This window comes from Mustela lutreola, chromosome 1 (assembly GCF_030435805.1).
Source record: "Mustela lutreola isolate mMusLut2 chromosome 1, mMusLut2.pri, whole genome shotgun sequence".
NCBI classification, from domain to species: domain Eukaryota; kingdom Metazoa; phylum Chordata; class Mammalia; order Carnivora; family Mustelidae; genus Mustela; species Mustela lutreola.
Window position 1 is genome coordinate 241,684,761 of NC_081290.1, and position 17,928 is coordinate 241,702,688.

Here is a 17,928-nt window from a genome sequence, read left to right on the forward strand (position 1 = left end):
ACAACAAATTGGGCCTAGTTAGAATGCAGCATTAGGTCCTCCTTGACAGTCCTTAAAGGAGACTCACAAAATTGATGCTAAGCTTCCTGGCAGCCAAGGTGAAAATGAACAAACGTGTCTTAGAAATACATTTAGAGTTCCCACATGAAAATATACTCATTCCTTGGGGCTAGCAAGATTTTCTTTGACTAGCAGTCAGTCTGAAAGAAATTTCTCATGTCAGTCTTTGTAGAGGTCACTTTGGGATATAGTGAACAACCTCTCAAAAGACATCACTGTATTTTTAATTTTTTTTTAGAATGTTAGTCCCTATACAGTACATCACTAGTTTTTGATGTAGTGTTCTATGATTCATTGTTTGCATATAACACCCAGGGCTCCAAGCAATATGTGCCTTCCTTCATACCCATCACCGGGCTCACCCTTCTGAAACCCTCAGTTTGTTTCCCAGAGCCCATAGTCTCTCATGGTTCATCTCCCCCTTTGATTTCCCTCTCATTTTCCCCTTCCTTCTCCTAATGTCCTCCATGCTATTTCTTGTGTTCCACATACATGTGAAATCATATGATTTCTCTGTCTATCTGTCTATCTCTGCTTCATTTATTTCACTCAGTATAATCCCCTCCAGTCCCATCCATGTCAATGCAAGTGGTGGGTGGGTATTCATCCTTTCTGATGGCTGAGTAATATTCCATTGTGTATATGGACCACCCCACAGATACAGATGTAGAGAAAAGAAGGGCCACATGCACCTCAGTGTTCAAAGATGTCACTTTAGAATGCAATAGTATCTCTGGGCTCTTTTCCTAGCTTACATCATGCGGACACAGCACTGACGTACAGCCCCAAAGAAACAGGAGCCAAAGTGGGCAAGGTATATTTGTATAACCCACAGCTTTCTGTGGGGTTATCTTCATCTAGGGATAAAACCAATACAGTTCTTCCCCCAAAACTTCCATGAATATAATTTCTCTTGGCCAAATTTTTGACAAGAATTAGGTGATGAAAACTTTGAGGCTGAGATGATATTCTCTGTCAAGGGTAGAACACTGGTTTACTATGACTAGGCCAACACATTTCAAGATGAGCAGAACAAAGCAGGTAATATCAGTGCAGTCTTCGGCAAGAATTCTCCTTGCATGACAGCAAGGATCTTCCTTCCAGGATCATTCAGCATGCTGAGGCACAATTCCAGCCATGCCAGTTCTGAGCTCAACTGGGGGTGTCTACAAGGATGACAACTCGATGTGGGATCTAGCTGACCTAGGTTTGGATCCTGGCTCCACTGCCCATAGCCTTTGACAGAGCCATTCTCCTTCCTCTGTCTTATGGGTTTTCCCCATCTTATAAAACAAGGGTGACACAATGAGCTGTCACAAGGTTATAATGAGAAGCAAATGAGACCATGTGTGGGAAAGGCCCTTGCACACAGTGACCTCTGAACAAATATTTCACAATACAGTATTGTGGCAGGGGCTAACAGGTGGGTAACAGAGATAACTGCAGGAAAGCTAGATAGTTCTCTTCCACCCGGTTTTAAATATGAATGTAGTTTTTTTTCTTCTGGCAAGGAAGGATATGATCTCAGATAATAATCACCCACTTTCAATTAGATTTTTTCATAATCTTTCTCCCTCATGTAATACAAAGCAACATCAGTTTCTAATCTCCTCTTTCATTCTAAGAATAGTCCCCTAGGCCACCTCTGGTGTCATCTCTGTGTTTAATGGGCAAGACTTTGCAGAGAGCATAAAGGTACCTGGTCTGTGATTAACCAGACAGAAATAAGGACTGGTGGGGTGGCTGTTGCAGGAGTCCTGACCCAGAGAACAGAGGAGTCATCTGGAGTCTGTGAAGGCAACAGTGAAGGCAAAAAGAGCTTGTCATCCTTGAAATGCAGTTTGAAGCCACTTTTAATGGACTCTTATAGGATAAACTCAAATAGTGGTGAGAGATCCAAGCTGTTGTGGGGTCCGATCTTGCCTCTCTGGCCCTCGGGCCTCATGGCATGGGGCTGCCTCCTCATGCTCCTCCCTGCAAAGGTCCCTTTATACTTCCTCTGTGTCCGTGAACTTACACTGTGTCTTCAACTATGAGTGCTCCTGCCCCAACTTTGCAATCTACTATTTGCACTTAAAAACAAGTACAAATCCTAGTCTCCAAAAAAGATTCTCCCCACTTTCCACACAGTTTCCTCCAGCAATCATTTGCTATTCTAATTATTTTGTCTGTCCTCACCAGACTGCAGGCTTTTGGGGGTAGGAACTGCATCTTAATCACTCTGGATCCCCGGCATCCGGCACAACTGTTGGCCCCCAACAGGTGTCCCATGGTCATGTGCTGAAATGAGTAAGTTTGAGCCTCTGAGTGGATTCTGGGTGCCATGGTTCTACAGAAAGGGCCTGTAAGTGGTGACTGAAGGTCATTTGTAATTCCCTTCCAACCCCCATCCTGTCATCCCACAGTGGGGCTGGAATTTGGGGAATAGGGCTTGAGTTGGGAAGGGAGCCCCTGCATGGAAGATAAGGTGGAGAGACCCATGGGTAAGGACACATTACCTGATCGGGGCGGTGGAGTTCTCCAGCTTCCACCAGGCCTTGGGGGGGTTTAGGTAGCGACACCACAGCTCCCAGTCAAAGCCCTGGGCGGCCAGTGGGTACTCTTCTATCTCAAAGTTGTCATATTTGATGTTGTCAAAGGATGGCGAGATGATGCGTTTCCGGTTCTCCTTTATGCGTGTGAGCACAGGTTCAGCCCTGAGCAAGAGGGAGGGAGAGAAGGGTCACTCCTTCAGAGGTGGGTAAATACCAGACTGGTGACCCCGATGCTCCTTCCCCCGCAGAAAAAGGCAAAAAGCCACCTGGCTCTCTGCTTCAGCAGGTTGCCTGGCCTCCTGGGAAGGAGCCTCTGTTTAATCTCCACCCCTCCACCCCACTCCTGCAGCACGTCCTGGGCTGAGCTGAGAGACCATTAGTGCCTTAGATCCTTATGTCTGTTTGATTTCCCTTTTTCCACTAGAAAAAAAAAATCTTAAGGCCTAAGCAAGAAGAAAGGAGGAGATCTGAGGTTCCATGGGAAGCTTTCAACTTGGGCTTTGATTTTGCTAAAATTCATTGTATCAAGCAGGAGGAAAAGGCAGATGAGGATGGCAGAGCCATGGAGGTGAGAACAAACGTATTTTCACCAGTTACTCATGGCTGCTTCCGTCCTCCAGACATGCCACCCCATCCCACCGGTTCTCCACTGCCCACGGAGAGGTGGGGAGGAGGGCTTTCCAAGGAGCCAGGAGGCCCCAGTGGACACCAGGCAAGTAAAGTGTTTGCAGACAGGAATGATGAGCTTCTTATTAATAATGCATTTGTTGCATAATTGTTTATTCAAATCAGCTTGAAATAGTAAGTGTCCCTCTCCTCTTCTGGCCATAAATCCAATGAAAATGCTTTTTAAATAGTCACAAATGGCAAGCGGGGACTTCAACTATAAAAAACGGCTTCATTGCAGCCTTAATTTGAGTGTGTTATGTAAAACTCTGCCCAAATCTAGCCATGTGGTGTGCATGCCCGGCGGCTCCTTCCTATTAAGGGCCCTCCTCACCCTTGCTCTCTGCAAAGCCACACACAGTGGGCTGGCCAGAGTGCACCCTCCAGCCCTGCCGGGATATCGGGGTCAGGTGCCCCATCCCTGCTTGACTGCAGCCACGGAGGCCATATACATTTTGTTTTGCCCCACGCAGCTGCCGAGCAGCCCTCACCAGAGAAAGGAAATTTTTTTGAGACCCAGTTTCACCAGTAGGGAAAGTCTGAGATTCTATGCTACGCCTGGCAGGGCATTTTGGGGAAGGGGGGATCCCACCTGATGACATCAAGCTACCTTCTCCCCCTCTGACCACTGGGCCTTGACCCTGTCTGTATGGTTGGGCTCCTGCCTCAAGTCTGGTCCAGCTGTCCCTTGCTGGACACTTGCACTGTGCTTAGCTGGGCTGGCACTCTCAGCTTGGCCCTTAGCATTTACCTTCTCCCAGACCCTGCCTCCTAGAGAGAAGCCACTAGCCAGGGTCACACCCAATGTCACCATACCCTTGAGACACTGTGCATTGGTCTGCTGACCCCCGGCTCTCCCCAACCTCGAAGGGCTGGCCTGTTGCCTACATCAGTCATACATCCGATTTCAGCTGTTTCCACAGTTCTCTCCTTTCCCCCACTATGACTGAGATCCCAGCATGCTTTGCACTCCTTTGAGCCACAGCCCAGGACCACCCTGGGACTCATCTTCCTCTCCTGATGGGCACTTACCAGCCCACATTGAACTCCACATGGGCATCGAAGAGGGCCACTACAGGGGCAGTGGCCACCCTCCAGCCACTGACTCGGGAGCGGATGAGGCCTTCCTGCTTGCTGTGACGCACGACTTTGATGAAACCCGGCTTCTGGCCATTTACCTTGTCCACATACTCTGTCAGTTTCTCCTTCAGTTCCTCTGGAGGGGGAGAAAATGCATCATTAGCATAGCTGGGAAGGTGCAATGAAGATATTCACCCTCTTAGGGTGAACGGACTCCCCCACAGAGAGGCTGGAGGGTCCATTTCCCTCCCCAGGTCCCCTTCATGTTCCCCAGGATGGCCAGCGCCACTCAGCTTCAAAGGGAAACAGTTTGTACTAAGCTCGGCAACTCGCACAGGACCGCGTGCTTCACAAGCCCTGTCTATTGAATCCTCACAACCGGCCCACGGGAGAATGGGGCTCAGAAGGGTTTCTCAGTTTGTCCGATGCCACGCAGCTCGTGAGTGGCGCGGGCTGGTTTCAAGCCGGGTCTAAAGACTTCCAAAGCCATATTCTTCTCATCAGCTCAGTGGCCTCTTTCTTCCCCAATGCCCTCCACTGGAGCTCCTCTAATGCTCAAAGAAAGCTTCCATCGACGAAGATTAGATCGCCTGCTTAATATACTGCCTGGATCGCCATCTTTCCAGGAAGTGGAGGACCAGGCATTATGCCATGTGAGCAGTTGGTATTGGGTTGTTGCCTGCCGTTGCCTGGCTAAGCATCTGATTCCCCTGCTTCATAATGTAAACGGCTCCTGCCACCCCCTTGCCTCCCAGCTAGTGACAGCACAGCAGCCACATTCATTGGGTCTTCCACAGAAGTTCAGGCAATAGCCCACGACACCCCTCCCCCCAGAATGACCCAGGTGGGCTGCATTCTCCTACCTGCAACCACTGCATCTCCCCAGGACTCTGTTTCTCTTTGTCTGTATTCTCCTGGACTGCCCATTTGGGTGCCCTCCTCCACCTTCTCAGCCCGCTCATGCCCAGGCCCTGGGACAGACCCACTTGGGCTGAGCCTCATCCCTATTAAAAGGCCGTAGGAGCAGGGCGCCTGGGTGGCTCACTTGGTTAAGCGATCACCTTTGGTTCAGGTCATGATCCTGGAGTCCCAGGATTGAGTCCCACATCAGGCTCCCTGCTCTACAGAAAGTCTGCTTCTCCTTCTGACCCTCCTCCTTCTCATGCTCTCTCTCTCTCTCATTCTCTCTCAAATAAATAAACAAAATCTTTAAAAAAAAAAAAAAAAAAAAGAAGAAGATAGTAGGAGCTCTGTGCCCCTTGGTGCCCAGTCTGGGGCCCAACCAGACCAGCACGGCACTGTGACAAAAGGGTATGAGGTAGCAGGCACAGTGCCTGGCACACAGTGGGCGTGCCCCATAGCAGCAGCCCTGTGCCGTAGAAAGGATGGTGTTTGGGGTCAGCAATTCTGCATTTAAGGCTGCTTTCCAAGTATCAGTGTTATTATAATCCTGGGCCTGTTACTAAACTAGTTGTTGACGTCTGTGTGGATATCAGATGTGGTGAATGTATTTTGCATGTGGTAAGGACATGAATTGTGCGGAAGCACAGGGTGGACTGTTAGGGGTTGAACTGTGTCCCTGCAAAAAGGTATGTTGAAATCTAACCCCTAGTAACTTAGAAGATGACCTTCGTTGGGAATAGGGTCATTGCAGATTTAACCGAGGTAAGATCTTTGGGTCCTAATCCCATATGACAGGTATTCCTTAAAAAGGAGGAACTTCAGACACAGACAGAGGCAAAGAAGGAAGACAAGGAGGGAAACAGAAAGAGAAGATGACCACCTATAAACTGAGGAAGACCTGAGGTACCAGAAGCTAGGTGGCCTGGAACAGATCCCTCTCTATCACCTTCAGACAGGGCGTGGCCCTGCTTGATTTGGACTTGATTTTGGACTCCAGAATGGTGAGACAATAAATTCCTATTGCTCTAAGCTACCTAATTTGTGGCACTTTGTTATGGCTGCTCTAGGAAACTAACAGAGTTGTTATGAGGATTAAATGGGATTAACATGTGTGAAAAATGCATAGCACGGTGTAGATGCTTTAAAAAAAAAAAAAAAAAAGCTCCTTTCTGCCCTTTGTCAGTTTCCATCACGCTGGGAGCTATAAGAGAAGGAGCTGCAAAGCCTTCTTCATGGGCTCTAGTTCAGGACCTCCTACTCCTGCTCTGCCTTGTCTCTAGGTTAGATTCAGCAAGCAGCAAGGCCATGGTGGCCAAGCAGGAGATGTGAGCATGTGCGGGACCTCATGTCCAGGGAAGACTGTGGGGCACGGTGGCCACTGCCAGAACTGGTATGCCCCCCTGCAGACATTGATTTCAAATCTTTTTTTTTGTTTTTTAAGATTTTATTTATTTATTTTACAGACAGAGATCACAAGTAGGCAGACAGAGAAAGGGAAGCAGGCTCCCTGCTGAGCAGAGAGCCTGATGCGGGGCTCGATCTCAGGACCCCAGGATCACAACCCGAGCCAAAGGCAGAGGCTTTAACCCACTGAGCCACCCAGGCACCCCAATTTCAAACCTTTTTACACACGATGGTGGCCAAACAAATCGGTCTGGAAGGATGGGTAGGATATGATCCCTAGGCATCTCTGCTGAGTCATCATCACATTGGTGAGGGAACTTGGCATCCAGGGCAGAAATGCAGAAAGGGAGGCAGGAAAGTCAGTTCCTAGACATCTACCAACTTGCTCTGTGATCTTGGGCAAATCCCTATGAATGCCAAGACCTCAGCGTCAGTTGGACAGGATTTTAACATTTGTTTTGAATGGATTACCCCTCTAAGGTCAGGTCCCCTCTGGCTAACCTGATGTGTGTTCGATCCTTCAGCCTCAAAGTGACAGGACACACTATGCAGCCCATTCCCTACTGGGCCACTCCAACTGTTAGATGTTCCAAATGCCAGGGGTCTTCCACCTTCCACTCACTGGTCCAAGATTTATTCTGGAGGCCAAAGGGGGCAGATCCAATCCCTCTTCCACATGACAACCATTTAAAGACCGTCCTTAAGTCCTTGCCAGGGATTTTAGGTCAAGTGTCTTTAGTTCCTCTGAGTTCAGGTTCTTTAATCACACCAAACTTCCCTCAAGTTATGTGGTTTTCTCTAACACTTTTAAATTACACACCTAGAAATTGGTCTAATACTTATGGAGTAAACTGGGTTATACAGAATAGAATGAACAAATCACCTCCCTCATCCTAGAGTCTATGCTCCTATTTATGTAGTTGAAGGTCACATTAATTTGGCCTGCTTTCGACTCAACTTGAGCTTTCTGGAAACAGACAACTAAAGGTCCTCTTCACCTGGTGCTGCCAAGTCAGGCTCCTTCATTCCTTTTCTTCACAGCTGCATGCATGTGTGGGTGCATGCTTGTGTGTGTGAGTGTGTGTGTGTGTGTGTGTGTGTGTATGTGCGTGTGTGTTTAAGCATGCTCTGAGCCAAAACATAGGATCTTACGTTTAGCCCTCTTTCAATCTTTTTAAAGATTTACACCGTCTCTCTGAAGTCAGAATGTCTTGCCCCTAATTCTGTTATCCAGTGGCTGGATGATCTAGCCCTCCTGCTTTCTGGCTTTTCTGGCTTCTGCAAAAGTGATCAGCATATGGCCTCAACTGTCATTTGAGTCATCCTTTCACACAGTGTGACCCTTTCCTGGAGTTAGGGCCAGTGAGGCCCGTCGGCTTTCTCGTTCCAACCTGATGAAAACTGAACTGACTTTGAGGCTGCCATTAACACACTGTGTATCTCACTTTAGCTGATGTGAACATGACCTCATGATCTGCAGCAGCACAGCCGACTGGAGAGGCTTGGGGATGCAGCTGTCCAAGGTTGGCCATAGACAGAGGGGCCTAACTCGGTGTGCCCCATGCTTACAGTGTCTTCAAGCATGGCTGTCAGGAGGCCTCTTAAAAAATTTCCTGTTCCATGTCTTCAAAGGTCCATCTCTGACATAACCATTTTGAAAATTATATTTATTTATCTATTTATTTAAAGACTTTATTTATTTGACAGAGAGAGACACAGCGAGAGAGGGAACACAAGGAGGGGGGGTGGGAGAAGGAGAAGCAGGCTTCCCGCCGAGCAGGGAGCCAAACACAGGGCTCAATCCCGGGACCCTGGGATCATGACCTGATCTGAAGGCAGAAGCTTTAATGACTGAGCCACCCTGTGCCCCTCCGTTTTGACAATTTTAAATAGAACTCAAAAAGCCTGTATTCGGACTTATGAGGGTGGCGCGAGTCCAGAAAGTTAGAGTGAGAAGTGGGCTAATACCAAATGATACCTTTCCTCACTCCCAAGGGGGACTACTTGTCCCCTTCTCTCCCATCCCACCCCTCGGGTGAGAACCGCTGCCTACAGGACCACTGTGGTTGAGTTTATTGGTGGCACAGGGCTGTAGATAATTGCCACCCAACAATCCTCCAAGAATCACACCTCCCTGAACTCGCACCCTTGTGTAGCTGCTCTACACACTGAATCCGGGCTGACTGTGGGGCAATAGGATGCTGTTGGAGGAACCTGGGCTGGTGCAGACATAGGCCTGAGGAAGCCTTACAGCTTCTGCTTTCATTATCTTGCTACCCTAAGTAAGGAAGACCAGCCTCTTTGAGCTTGAGAGGCCCAAGGAGTCCCCATTAATTTAGGCCACCCCACCGAGGCCAAGACATGTGAGAGAGGCCATCTTGGATCCTTCAGCTGATTGTAAATGCAGGGGGAGCCCAGCTGACACCCTGCAGAGCAGACACGAGCTACCTTATTACAGAACTGTGAGCCAGTAAATGGCTACTGTTTTAAACCAGTAACCTGTGGGCTGGTTTGTTGCACACGAAGGCTAACAAAACGGGCTCTATTATTCTGGTGTGCTGACGTTATAGTAAGATCGTGAACTCCTGATGCACAGGAAATGAGAAGGGACAGATAGACACAGAAGAACCACTTAGAAGGTGGCAGCAAGAGAAGAAAAAGTTTGCTTCTCATAGGAGCTGCTTGCCCCTTTCTACCCCTGAGCTCTGGCAAAAGAACTAGAATAAAGGTTTCTGGTGGACTAGCTAGAAAAAAATTCTGTTCTTAGCCTGCTGCATCCCAGAATTGGCTACTGATTAGAAGACAGAATTCCCTTAGCCATGATCAAACAGCTGCCATCAAACATCGAAAAAGTCCTGAAATATCACAGTTAATACTGGCTCATAGTTATTGCAAAGTGCATGTTTTCCTTCAACTTTTATCAGTTGCCAAAGCAAGAAAGAACTATCTCAGAGGCACTTCTGAGTTTGCTAGGAAACTGTGGTCCAAGACACTATCACATATTAGCTATAATGTATATATGACAAATACCTCTCAGAACTCAGCTAAAAAAATATGAAGAACTTGTGGTTTTCTTTATACCTGAACACAAATATATAACTCCTCATATTGACCTTTTTGCTGAGGCTGCCGGGAAGCTCAGAGAAAAATGTAATGACTAATCATGGGGTTCAGCATTTTTGCTTTTCTACTTTTGCTAAAGATCTGATGTTCAACTTCCTGTCTCCAAGTTGCATTCTTTCACTTTTCTCCCCCTCTGGAAGCTACCTTTAACTACTTCTTGAAATATCTATGAATAACTTTTAATGAAGTGTCTGGGGGGAGCATGGCAGGAGCATCACTGTGGAAAAAAGGGGAAAGCTGTATTTCATGTCTGTTTTAATGTGTTGGGGAAAGAGGAGGTAGGGAGTCTGCTCTCTGTGACTTTGCCAGATTTAGAATCAATAGAGGAGTTGTCAATAGTCTGCGTTGAGGGAGAAATACAATTTGCACCCTGCATGGGGCCAGGTGTCATCCTGTCTGTGTTGCTCCTCCAGCCCTCTCCTGCTGTCCACAAATCCCTACTCAGCTGACATCTGAAGGACCTCTGTGAATCAGCACTCCCAGGAGCCGAGCTCATCAAACACCATTCCCCTCTTAGGAGGTCAGGGCTGCTCTCCACCCTCCCCACACGAGGCCTCCCCTCCGAGCCCACGGAGCGCAGGCTGCTTGCCTGCTCTCCCTCCTCCAGACTTAGAAGCCAAGTCAAAATGTGGAATTCGACCAGCCTGGTCAGACAGAGAATTTTTTTCCCTCCCCATATCTGCCCCTGTGCTGCTCCTGTAAAAAGCAATTAGTTTCACAGAGTCATCCCAAAAGAAACAAAATGCAGGCGGAGCAGGAGAAATCTGGTACTAATGGCCATTAATCTGATTTAAACACCTAATGAGGTACTCTTTATCTCTTGCAGAAAGGAAAAGAAAGGATCAGGAAATTGATGCCCAATGGGGCTTCGCTCTTTCGAGGCCTGCCCCCTTCTTCATCACTGTTTCCAGGGCTCGTCTACACAACCTGGCCTCAACTTGCATCTTGGGGTCTGGTTCTGCGGGAACCCAAGCTAAGAAGACATAGTTCTCCAAGATACTATGGTCCCCACCAGCATGTGACATTTTTAACTCTTGATGGGTGTATATGATGTGTATGTCTATGGGTAGGATGACAGTATGTATTTCTTTACCCCCACTATCTCTGCATTGACTGGCTACTCTTTCATAAAGGAAACAATAATAATGATAATGATAACATACCAGGCATTTTACAGTTTGCAAATATCGTCTCACTGAAATCTTTTGACAACCCTGTGATGCAGTTACTATTAACATTGTATTTTGAAGACAAGGAAATTAAGGCCCAATGTGACCCAGGGAGTAAATGGTGAAGTCAGGATTTAAGTCCAACTGGGCTGGACCTGGAGTTGACACTCTGTACTCGGGTGCCACCTCTCTACCAGCCTGCCTGAGTATCCGCTTGGTTTCCAGAGACCACCCTCCACAGAGTCTGATTAAGTAGATCAGGGCCTGAGTCTCTGACTGTCGCACCAGCTTGCAGGGAGATTCTGACGGGCAGCCAAGCCCGATAACAACTGAAATAGTTGTTATCTGTTACCTGTTAATAGAGGAGTATCAGTTTTGTAACAGGTGGGAAAACGAGCTTCCCCCAGAATAGGTGCGGCTCCAGCCCTACGCAGGAGGCATCAGACTCTGTCCGAAAAAGGCTCCCCCCTCCCCGTTCTTCCAAACCTCTAGAATCCGTCTCGCTACCCTCAGTAACAGACCCTTTATTTTCCAGTCGGTTTTCAATTCTCTGTGTGTGGTCATCTTCAGATCTGCTGCTTTGGACGGTCCCCTGTCATTCCCCAGCTTCCCTCTGCCCAGGGCACTGCCTTTTGTCCCTTCTGCCCAGCCCCACAGTTTTAGGTGAGCCGGCCGGCCTGCCTCCTAACTCAGTGTTGTCCCCCAAACCCAGCCTAGATCCAAGTGGCTACCCCTCCCTCCAGTGCCTGAAGGGAGTGTGAACACCCCCCTACTGAGAAGCGCTACTAATTGCCAGTCTCCAATGGTGCTAATTTAAAGATTAAAAGCACAGCACGTTTCTGTTTATTCTTCCAAGAGTGAACAGTAGCTGGTCTTCCTCAGAACAGAAGATTAACCGACTTTCCTCTAAAGCCCTTTAGGGCCATCGAAACACAAACGATATGTCAACACATTTTAAAAGAGAGATTATTTATTAGGATGCAACGGTTGTCAAACCTGGTTGATCATCCACTTACCGGAAGAGCTAAAAAAATAAATAGAGAGGCTACCCCACCCCCATTTCCTTGAAGAAGCTGGAGGGGGCTGTGGGCCTGCTGATGAATGAGGGTGAGCCGGGCTGAGACCACCGTGATCCCAGGACACACTCAGGGCAGTCTTGCTTTGTGCATTCCTCTCCCTTTAAGATCACTTTGGATGAGTCTTTAAAGCCTGGGCCATTTACAAATTCTTGTACGTGTTTCTTTCTTCTGTCCCATGCGCTTACCAGCTGCACTTCCATCCGGCTCCTTTCATTGCTGCGCTGCGTCAAAGTCAGTTGGTACCAAAGTAGATTTGGAACGGCCTTAAATGGTTCTCCTTACTCAGGACTTGGGGAAAGGGTCCACCTAGGAGCTCCGCAGATGGCATTTAGAGGAGAGCGGGAGGACCCAGGCAGAGTGTCATGATCTTCCTGGGAGGCTCCAAGCATTAATTTAGTCTTGGCAAGTTACAGAAAGCCCTAGACTGGCCACCCAGATCACGCCACAGCCAGGCATTAGTGACGACCAAACCCACAAAATTTATGCACTCCTCACTTCACGGGGTCTCCAAAGCCAGGCTCTCAACATCCACTAATATCTTCTTATCTGCTACAAAATGACTTATTTTGGATCATGTATGCTGTAATAACATGGTCAGAACGGGTCTCTGAAGACGGCAGTGGCAGGTGTAAAAATGGTCCCCTGGCCAGTCAAGGATGTGTTAGGTGGAAATCAATGCTTCTCTTTCTCTCTCTTTCTCTCCCATTTCCCTCTCCCTCCCTCTCTCCTCTCCTTTCTCTCTCTCTGTCTCAATAACAACAAACCAAACCTCGATTTATAACATTGGCCCATGTCTGTGGTATGAATACCACCACCAGAGCAGATTTCAAGCTTATGCCACTGAGGCCTAGAGCTGGGCACGTAGCATTGGCAGAAGGTGTGCACGACCAGCTGCCGACAGTCCAGGTCAGCCCAGGACACTGTGCCAAGGCCCAGCCAGAAAGGCTGCAGTCCTGTGGGTGTCTCCCCCGTGCTTGATAGTTATTCATCCCGATCTTTATTCATTCATCCAGCAATGGTATGTTAAGCACACACGAAATACTGTCCATTATTCTAGATGCTCATCTAATTGAAATCTCACTAGCACCCTGTAAACAATGACATTTATAGCTAATGCTTTATTTATTTAATGCTTACCACATGCCAGGTACTGTTCCAAACCCACTTCAGCTGTTTCTCATGCTGTACTCTCAACAACTATGATACTCCTCCAGGTAGAGCGTAAGATTCGCCCCATTCCATATATCAGGCACTTGGAGCACAGAGAGGAGGAGGGATTTGCTCAGGGTCCTAGGGCTGGAAGGGGGTAGGATGAGGATGAGACCCAGGCACCCGGGCACGGGTCCATGTTCTGCATCCCTCATGCGATGATCTTCAAACGACAAAGCAGAAAACTCAAGGAGCAGACTTCCAATGACATACCCAATAGACACATGGTAAAGAACGAGCAGGGGTTCAAAGTCAGATCTGTCTGACTCCAAAGACTGCTGTTTGCCACTCTGTCCCACAGCCTACTGAAGGAGCCATAGGACTCAGGCCTCCTTCAAGAGCCTTCTGCAATCACAGATTCAGTTCGGAAAGAAAATATCTTCTTCCAGCGACTATGTAGCCTTAGAGCCCAAGGGAGGGGATCAGATTGCCACACTCAGCTTCCTTTCAACTGGAGGGCTGGGAGAGTATTCATGCACAAATCCTTTCTCTGGGGTCAAAATCCCCAAGCAAGCAAGACCTACGAATGAGGGAAGAGGGCCTGGGTTTAGGTTTCCTAGAGGGCTTATTCCTCACTCACCTTCGGAATTCACAATCAGGCACAATTAAGGTACACTCCTGGCTGGGAGATAGGCTAGAGGGCCAAGAACAAAAGTCTTCCTGGACCAGTCTGGGTGTTCACCATGGGGTCCTGGCCATACGTCAGGGAGGCGCTCCTGAGCGATCACACCCTTTCTGCTCCTGACACCCTCAGATTTGTGGTGGTCACAGAGCTGGTAATCCCAACAACCAGGAGGAGATTCCAGCTTCTCCCCCATCTCCCCTGCCCCCCAGGACCAGAGCTCCAGGCTCTCTAGTCCACCAGTTCTCTATTCATCCACCATGAGCAATTCAGAAAAATGAAAACAGGAATAACGGACTAATAGAAATCAGTTGTCCTCGTGGATGAAATGTCCTTGGACAAGGGCCAGCTTGCCTGGGGCTGTGTGAGATGGAAACCCATAGAAAGTAAAGGTGGGACAGTGGCCCAAATGCTAGCATGCAAAATTACTTACAGGGCATAAAATACTCCTGCTCCTCTGGTGGTTTTCAGCAGGAATCCCAGGACTCATTAAAAGTGCCAGGATGGGTGATCCAGGCAGAGTGGAGTGGACACTGCTTCAGGTCCCGTCCCTCCAGCTCGGGAGTACTGAGCACAGCCCTTGCTGTGAACTTCAATGGAGGGAGTTACCAAGACCTCAAAGCCTCAGGAAATGTTGGCATGGAACCTGTAACAGCCGGTCAGATCTGAGCTGAGAACAGACCCTGCTGGTGTCCCAGCACACAAAGGGGTTTCCAGGAGGGCAAGGTCTAGTATGGGCCCTTGGGAATGTTCAGTTGCTCTTGGGAGTTAAGCTGGAGGCCAGCTGGAATTTTGGTACTAAATTCTCCTTTTGGGCAAGACTTGGAGAGCTCTGAGTGCTGTCCAGCTCAGAAACTTGATCCAAAACCTCATGACTGAAAGCATAAGAATTTAGGTTATGAGTCCAAAATTTCGAGATTCTGAGATCTTGAAAGTCTGTGATTTTTGGAGATTGACTCCCATGGTCCTGAGATGCTGGAGGTCTAAGCTTCTATGCATGCTAGAGTAACAACCTCCCCCCAAGTCCCACCCCTGGCCGCATCGTCGTTGGCCTGTAGCGCTGAAGGTTCCAGTCCCTGCTTGCTTCACCTCCTTGGCAAGCCTCTGTGCTTGTCACATTTCCAAACACACTGAACTCAGTGGTGCCACAGTACCTTTGCATGAACTTTCCTCTTACCTCATCTGACCCTGCTGAGGCTCTTTCAGAACTCTTCCTTCATCTGCAGCTCTTTGAGTAGAGGAAAGGCTCAGGGAAGGGAAGGAATTTTTTTCTCCTTGGAACATGGACACAGGGCACTGGAAAAACTGATGGGCTCCAGGAGACCAGTGAGGACCACCAGTAGGCCTTGAGGCCCAAGTCCTATGGCAGAGCCCTGAGTGTCCTCTGGGGGAAGAGCGAAGGTTCCCACAGGCTGTAAGTCAACTCTGTACTTCGGCAAATCACTGGCTGCTCAGGCTGTGTGATGAGCAGCCCCAGCCTGGCTGAGTCATGACTCAGGAGATGTCGTGGGCTTTGCACACATATTTATACCCCACCCACTGTCAGTGCTTGTCAGATCAGCGGGTTTGGTGCTCTTTTCCTCAGCTCACTGAACACCCTTAGGCAATCTATTCTCAAAGGAAAGGATCCTGTGAAGGGGTGCACAATAAGGCAGAACCCAAGAGCTCTGCTCTCAGTCCTTGGGTTTTTGGTTTTTTATTGAAAGATGTCACACAAAGCAGAAAGAGCAGGGACTCAGGGGACAGACTGATTTTAATTTAATTCCTGGTGTGGCCAACTATCAGCTGTGTGACTTTGGGTGTGTGGCTTAACCTCTCTGAGCCTCAATTACCTATTGCTGAGATGGAAATAATGTTACCTACTTCTTTGGGTGGCTGTAGGGCTCTGTGAGACAAGGCAGGACATGTTATAAGTGCTTAAGGGGTGCTGTTACTGAATGTTCATTAGTCTGAACTCCCCTGTTCCCTACTTCCTTAGGAAGTGCCTAGGCGAGGAGCATCCTCTCCGGCATTATTTGGGGAAGCCAGGACTTCAGCAGGTCTCATCCACGCCACTTTGCGATTTAAAGCATGAAAACCTAAAGAAAGCCTCTGCCATCTCTGTTCCCATTCACAGCACCCCTATGAGGCAGGGACCTTTTATGCATTTTGGCCCATCTTACCAATGAGTATAACGAAGCTACAAAGAGCGGACAGATGTGCTCAGGGTCCAGGGCTGAAGCGGGTGGGGCAGGGATGCAAACCCAGGTACCCTGACTCAGGTCCATGTGGTTATCTTCAAATGACAAAGGAGAAATCCAGTGCCAACACCTACTATCGTGGACCATGGATGTTTCAACAGGACATGCTGAACCCTGGCTCAAAGGAGACATGCCATGTTCCCTGGGCACTCACTCATTGAACAAACAGCACTGAGTGTCTCATTGTGCTTCTCACTGCTCAGAGGGTAAACCAAGCTCCTCCCCTCAAGGAGCTCCAAGACTGGAAGGGCAATACCCAAGACACACCACTGGATGTGTACGATGACGTCAGGCATCGAGTTTGTGCTTGTGGAAGGAGAAAGCAAGTGAGGCACACACAAGGACAGGAGTGGGGACCTAGCAGGTCTCCAAGCAAGGGGAACACTGACCCAGAAGAAACATAGCTGTGGATCTCAGGAGGAACCCCAGCAAAGGGGTAGGCCTGGGGGTGGGCCTAAGCAAGGGGCTGGGGTTCAGGAAAAGGCCCCGGGCTGAGAAGTAAAGGGAGGCAGAGCCCACCACCTAGCCTGGCAGGGCGTGTCTGGAGAAATGGAGCAGGCAGCCCCTCTGGACGGCACAGTTAGCTCCCATTCATCCTTCCCATGCACCCTTAGCTTGGGGATCCCCAGCCTCAGCCATGCACTTGAGCAGAGAAGGGGCTGGAGAAGGTGAGGGCCAGTACTGCCCTCCACCAAGGCAAAACCCTTTCTAGCCATGCTTCAGGTTCTCTCGGGCCTGGGAGAGGCTGGGAGTGAGAGGGACTCCAATCTAGGCCTGGCTCTGGATGGGTCATTCCTCATGCTCCTGGGCACAGAGGTGTCTGATAAAACTCCCTAAATACTTGAGTCTGTTGAGGCCTGCAGTGGAGCCCAAGTGCAGACAAAAACAATCAGCTGCTGGAAGCACTGTTTTGTTTTGTTTTGTTGTTTGTTTGTTTGTTTGTTTGAATCTCAGAGCTAGGATTACAGAGGTCCTCTTACCAGCAGCATCCCTACGTGGACTGCTAACATCAGCCAGGTCCTGGGCTCTGTCCCGGGCTCCCCGGGCTTTCCTGACACGCTCTGTATATTCCTCTTACTTTAAATCTACCAAAGGCAGAGCCCCCGGGCCAGAGATGCTCTCAGAATTCGGGACAGAGATAAGCACAGGAGACTCCAGGACGGGGTGGGGGGGGGCATCACCTTGCCCAGGAGCTGTCATCTAAAGTCTGCAACCTGCACAGCCAGCCGCCTGCTGGTACATTTTTTTGGCCAGGCTTTTTGGGATTATTGATTTTTTTTCAGACCCCTCTATTTTAGCAATATTTATCATTATATTCCTCTAGTGAGACTTCAGAAAACCCAAGAAATAGCACTTCCCTGATAGACACGCCCCCAATACTGAGAACATTGCTCTTCCTCACTTCATGTCCCTATTGTGTTTCTTTCATTTGTGTGTCCAAAGGGCAGATTTTTATGGAGCGCTCAACACGTGGCAGGCCCGGTGCTCGGTTCTGGGCCTGTGGGGTAAGTAAGTTAGGGTTCTGGCCTTAAGAAGCTCGCGATGTGGTGGGAGGAAGTAATTAAACAGATCGTTTTAGTGCATTGAAATATGTTCTAAAAGTGGTTGTCACAAGATGCTGTGACAACATAGTACAGGATGGAATAAGCTTTATAGGATGATATTTGAGTTTGTCTCAAAGGGATGGGTGAGGAGGGTTTGCTAGGAAGATAAAGAGGACAGAAAAACTGTCCCGGGGAGAAACACACAGCATGCATAAAGGCTGAGAGCATGAACATGCATGACATGTTCGGGAAGTGGGAAGTGGCAAGCTTGCCAGTGTGGGTTATGCTGGGTGTG

At 48.6% G+C, this 17,928-nt stretch overlaps 1 protein-coding gene across 3 annotated transcripts in view; it reads right to left on the bottom strand.

Moving 5' to 3' along the window:
• Nucleotides 1-17,928, bottom strand: part of GALNT18 (polypeptide N-acetylgalactosaminyltransferase 18) — a 353,102-nt gene that overhangs the window by 109,365 nt on the left and 225,809 nt on the right. For all 3 annotated transcript variants that reach the window (XM_059136267.1, XM_059136258.1, XM_059136271.1), the window contains exons 4-5: nucleotides 4,293-4,476; nucleotides 2,559-2,756 (exon numbers count right to left, since the gene is read on the bottom strand). In XM_059136267.1, coding sequence (XP_058992250.1) covers nucleotides 2,559-2,756; nucleotides 4,293-4,476 — 382 coding nt within the window. The remainder of the gene's footprint in view (nucleotides 1-2,558; nucleotides 2,757-4,292; nucleotides 4,477-17,928) is intronic.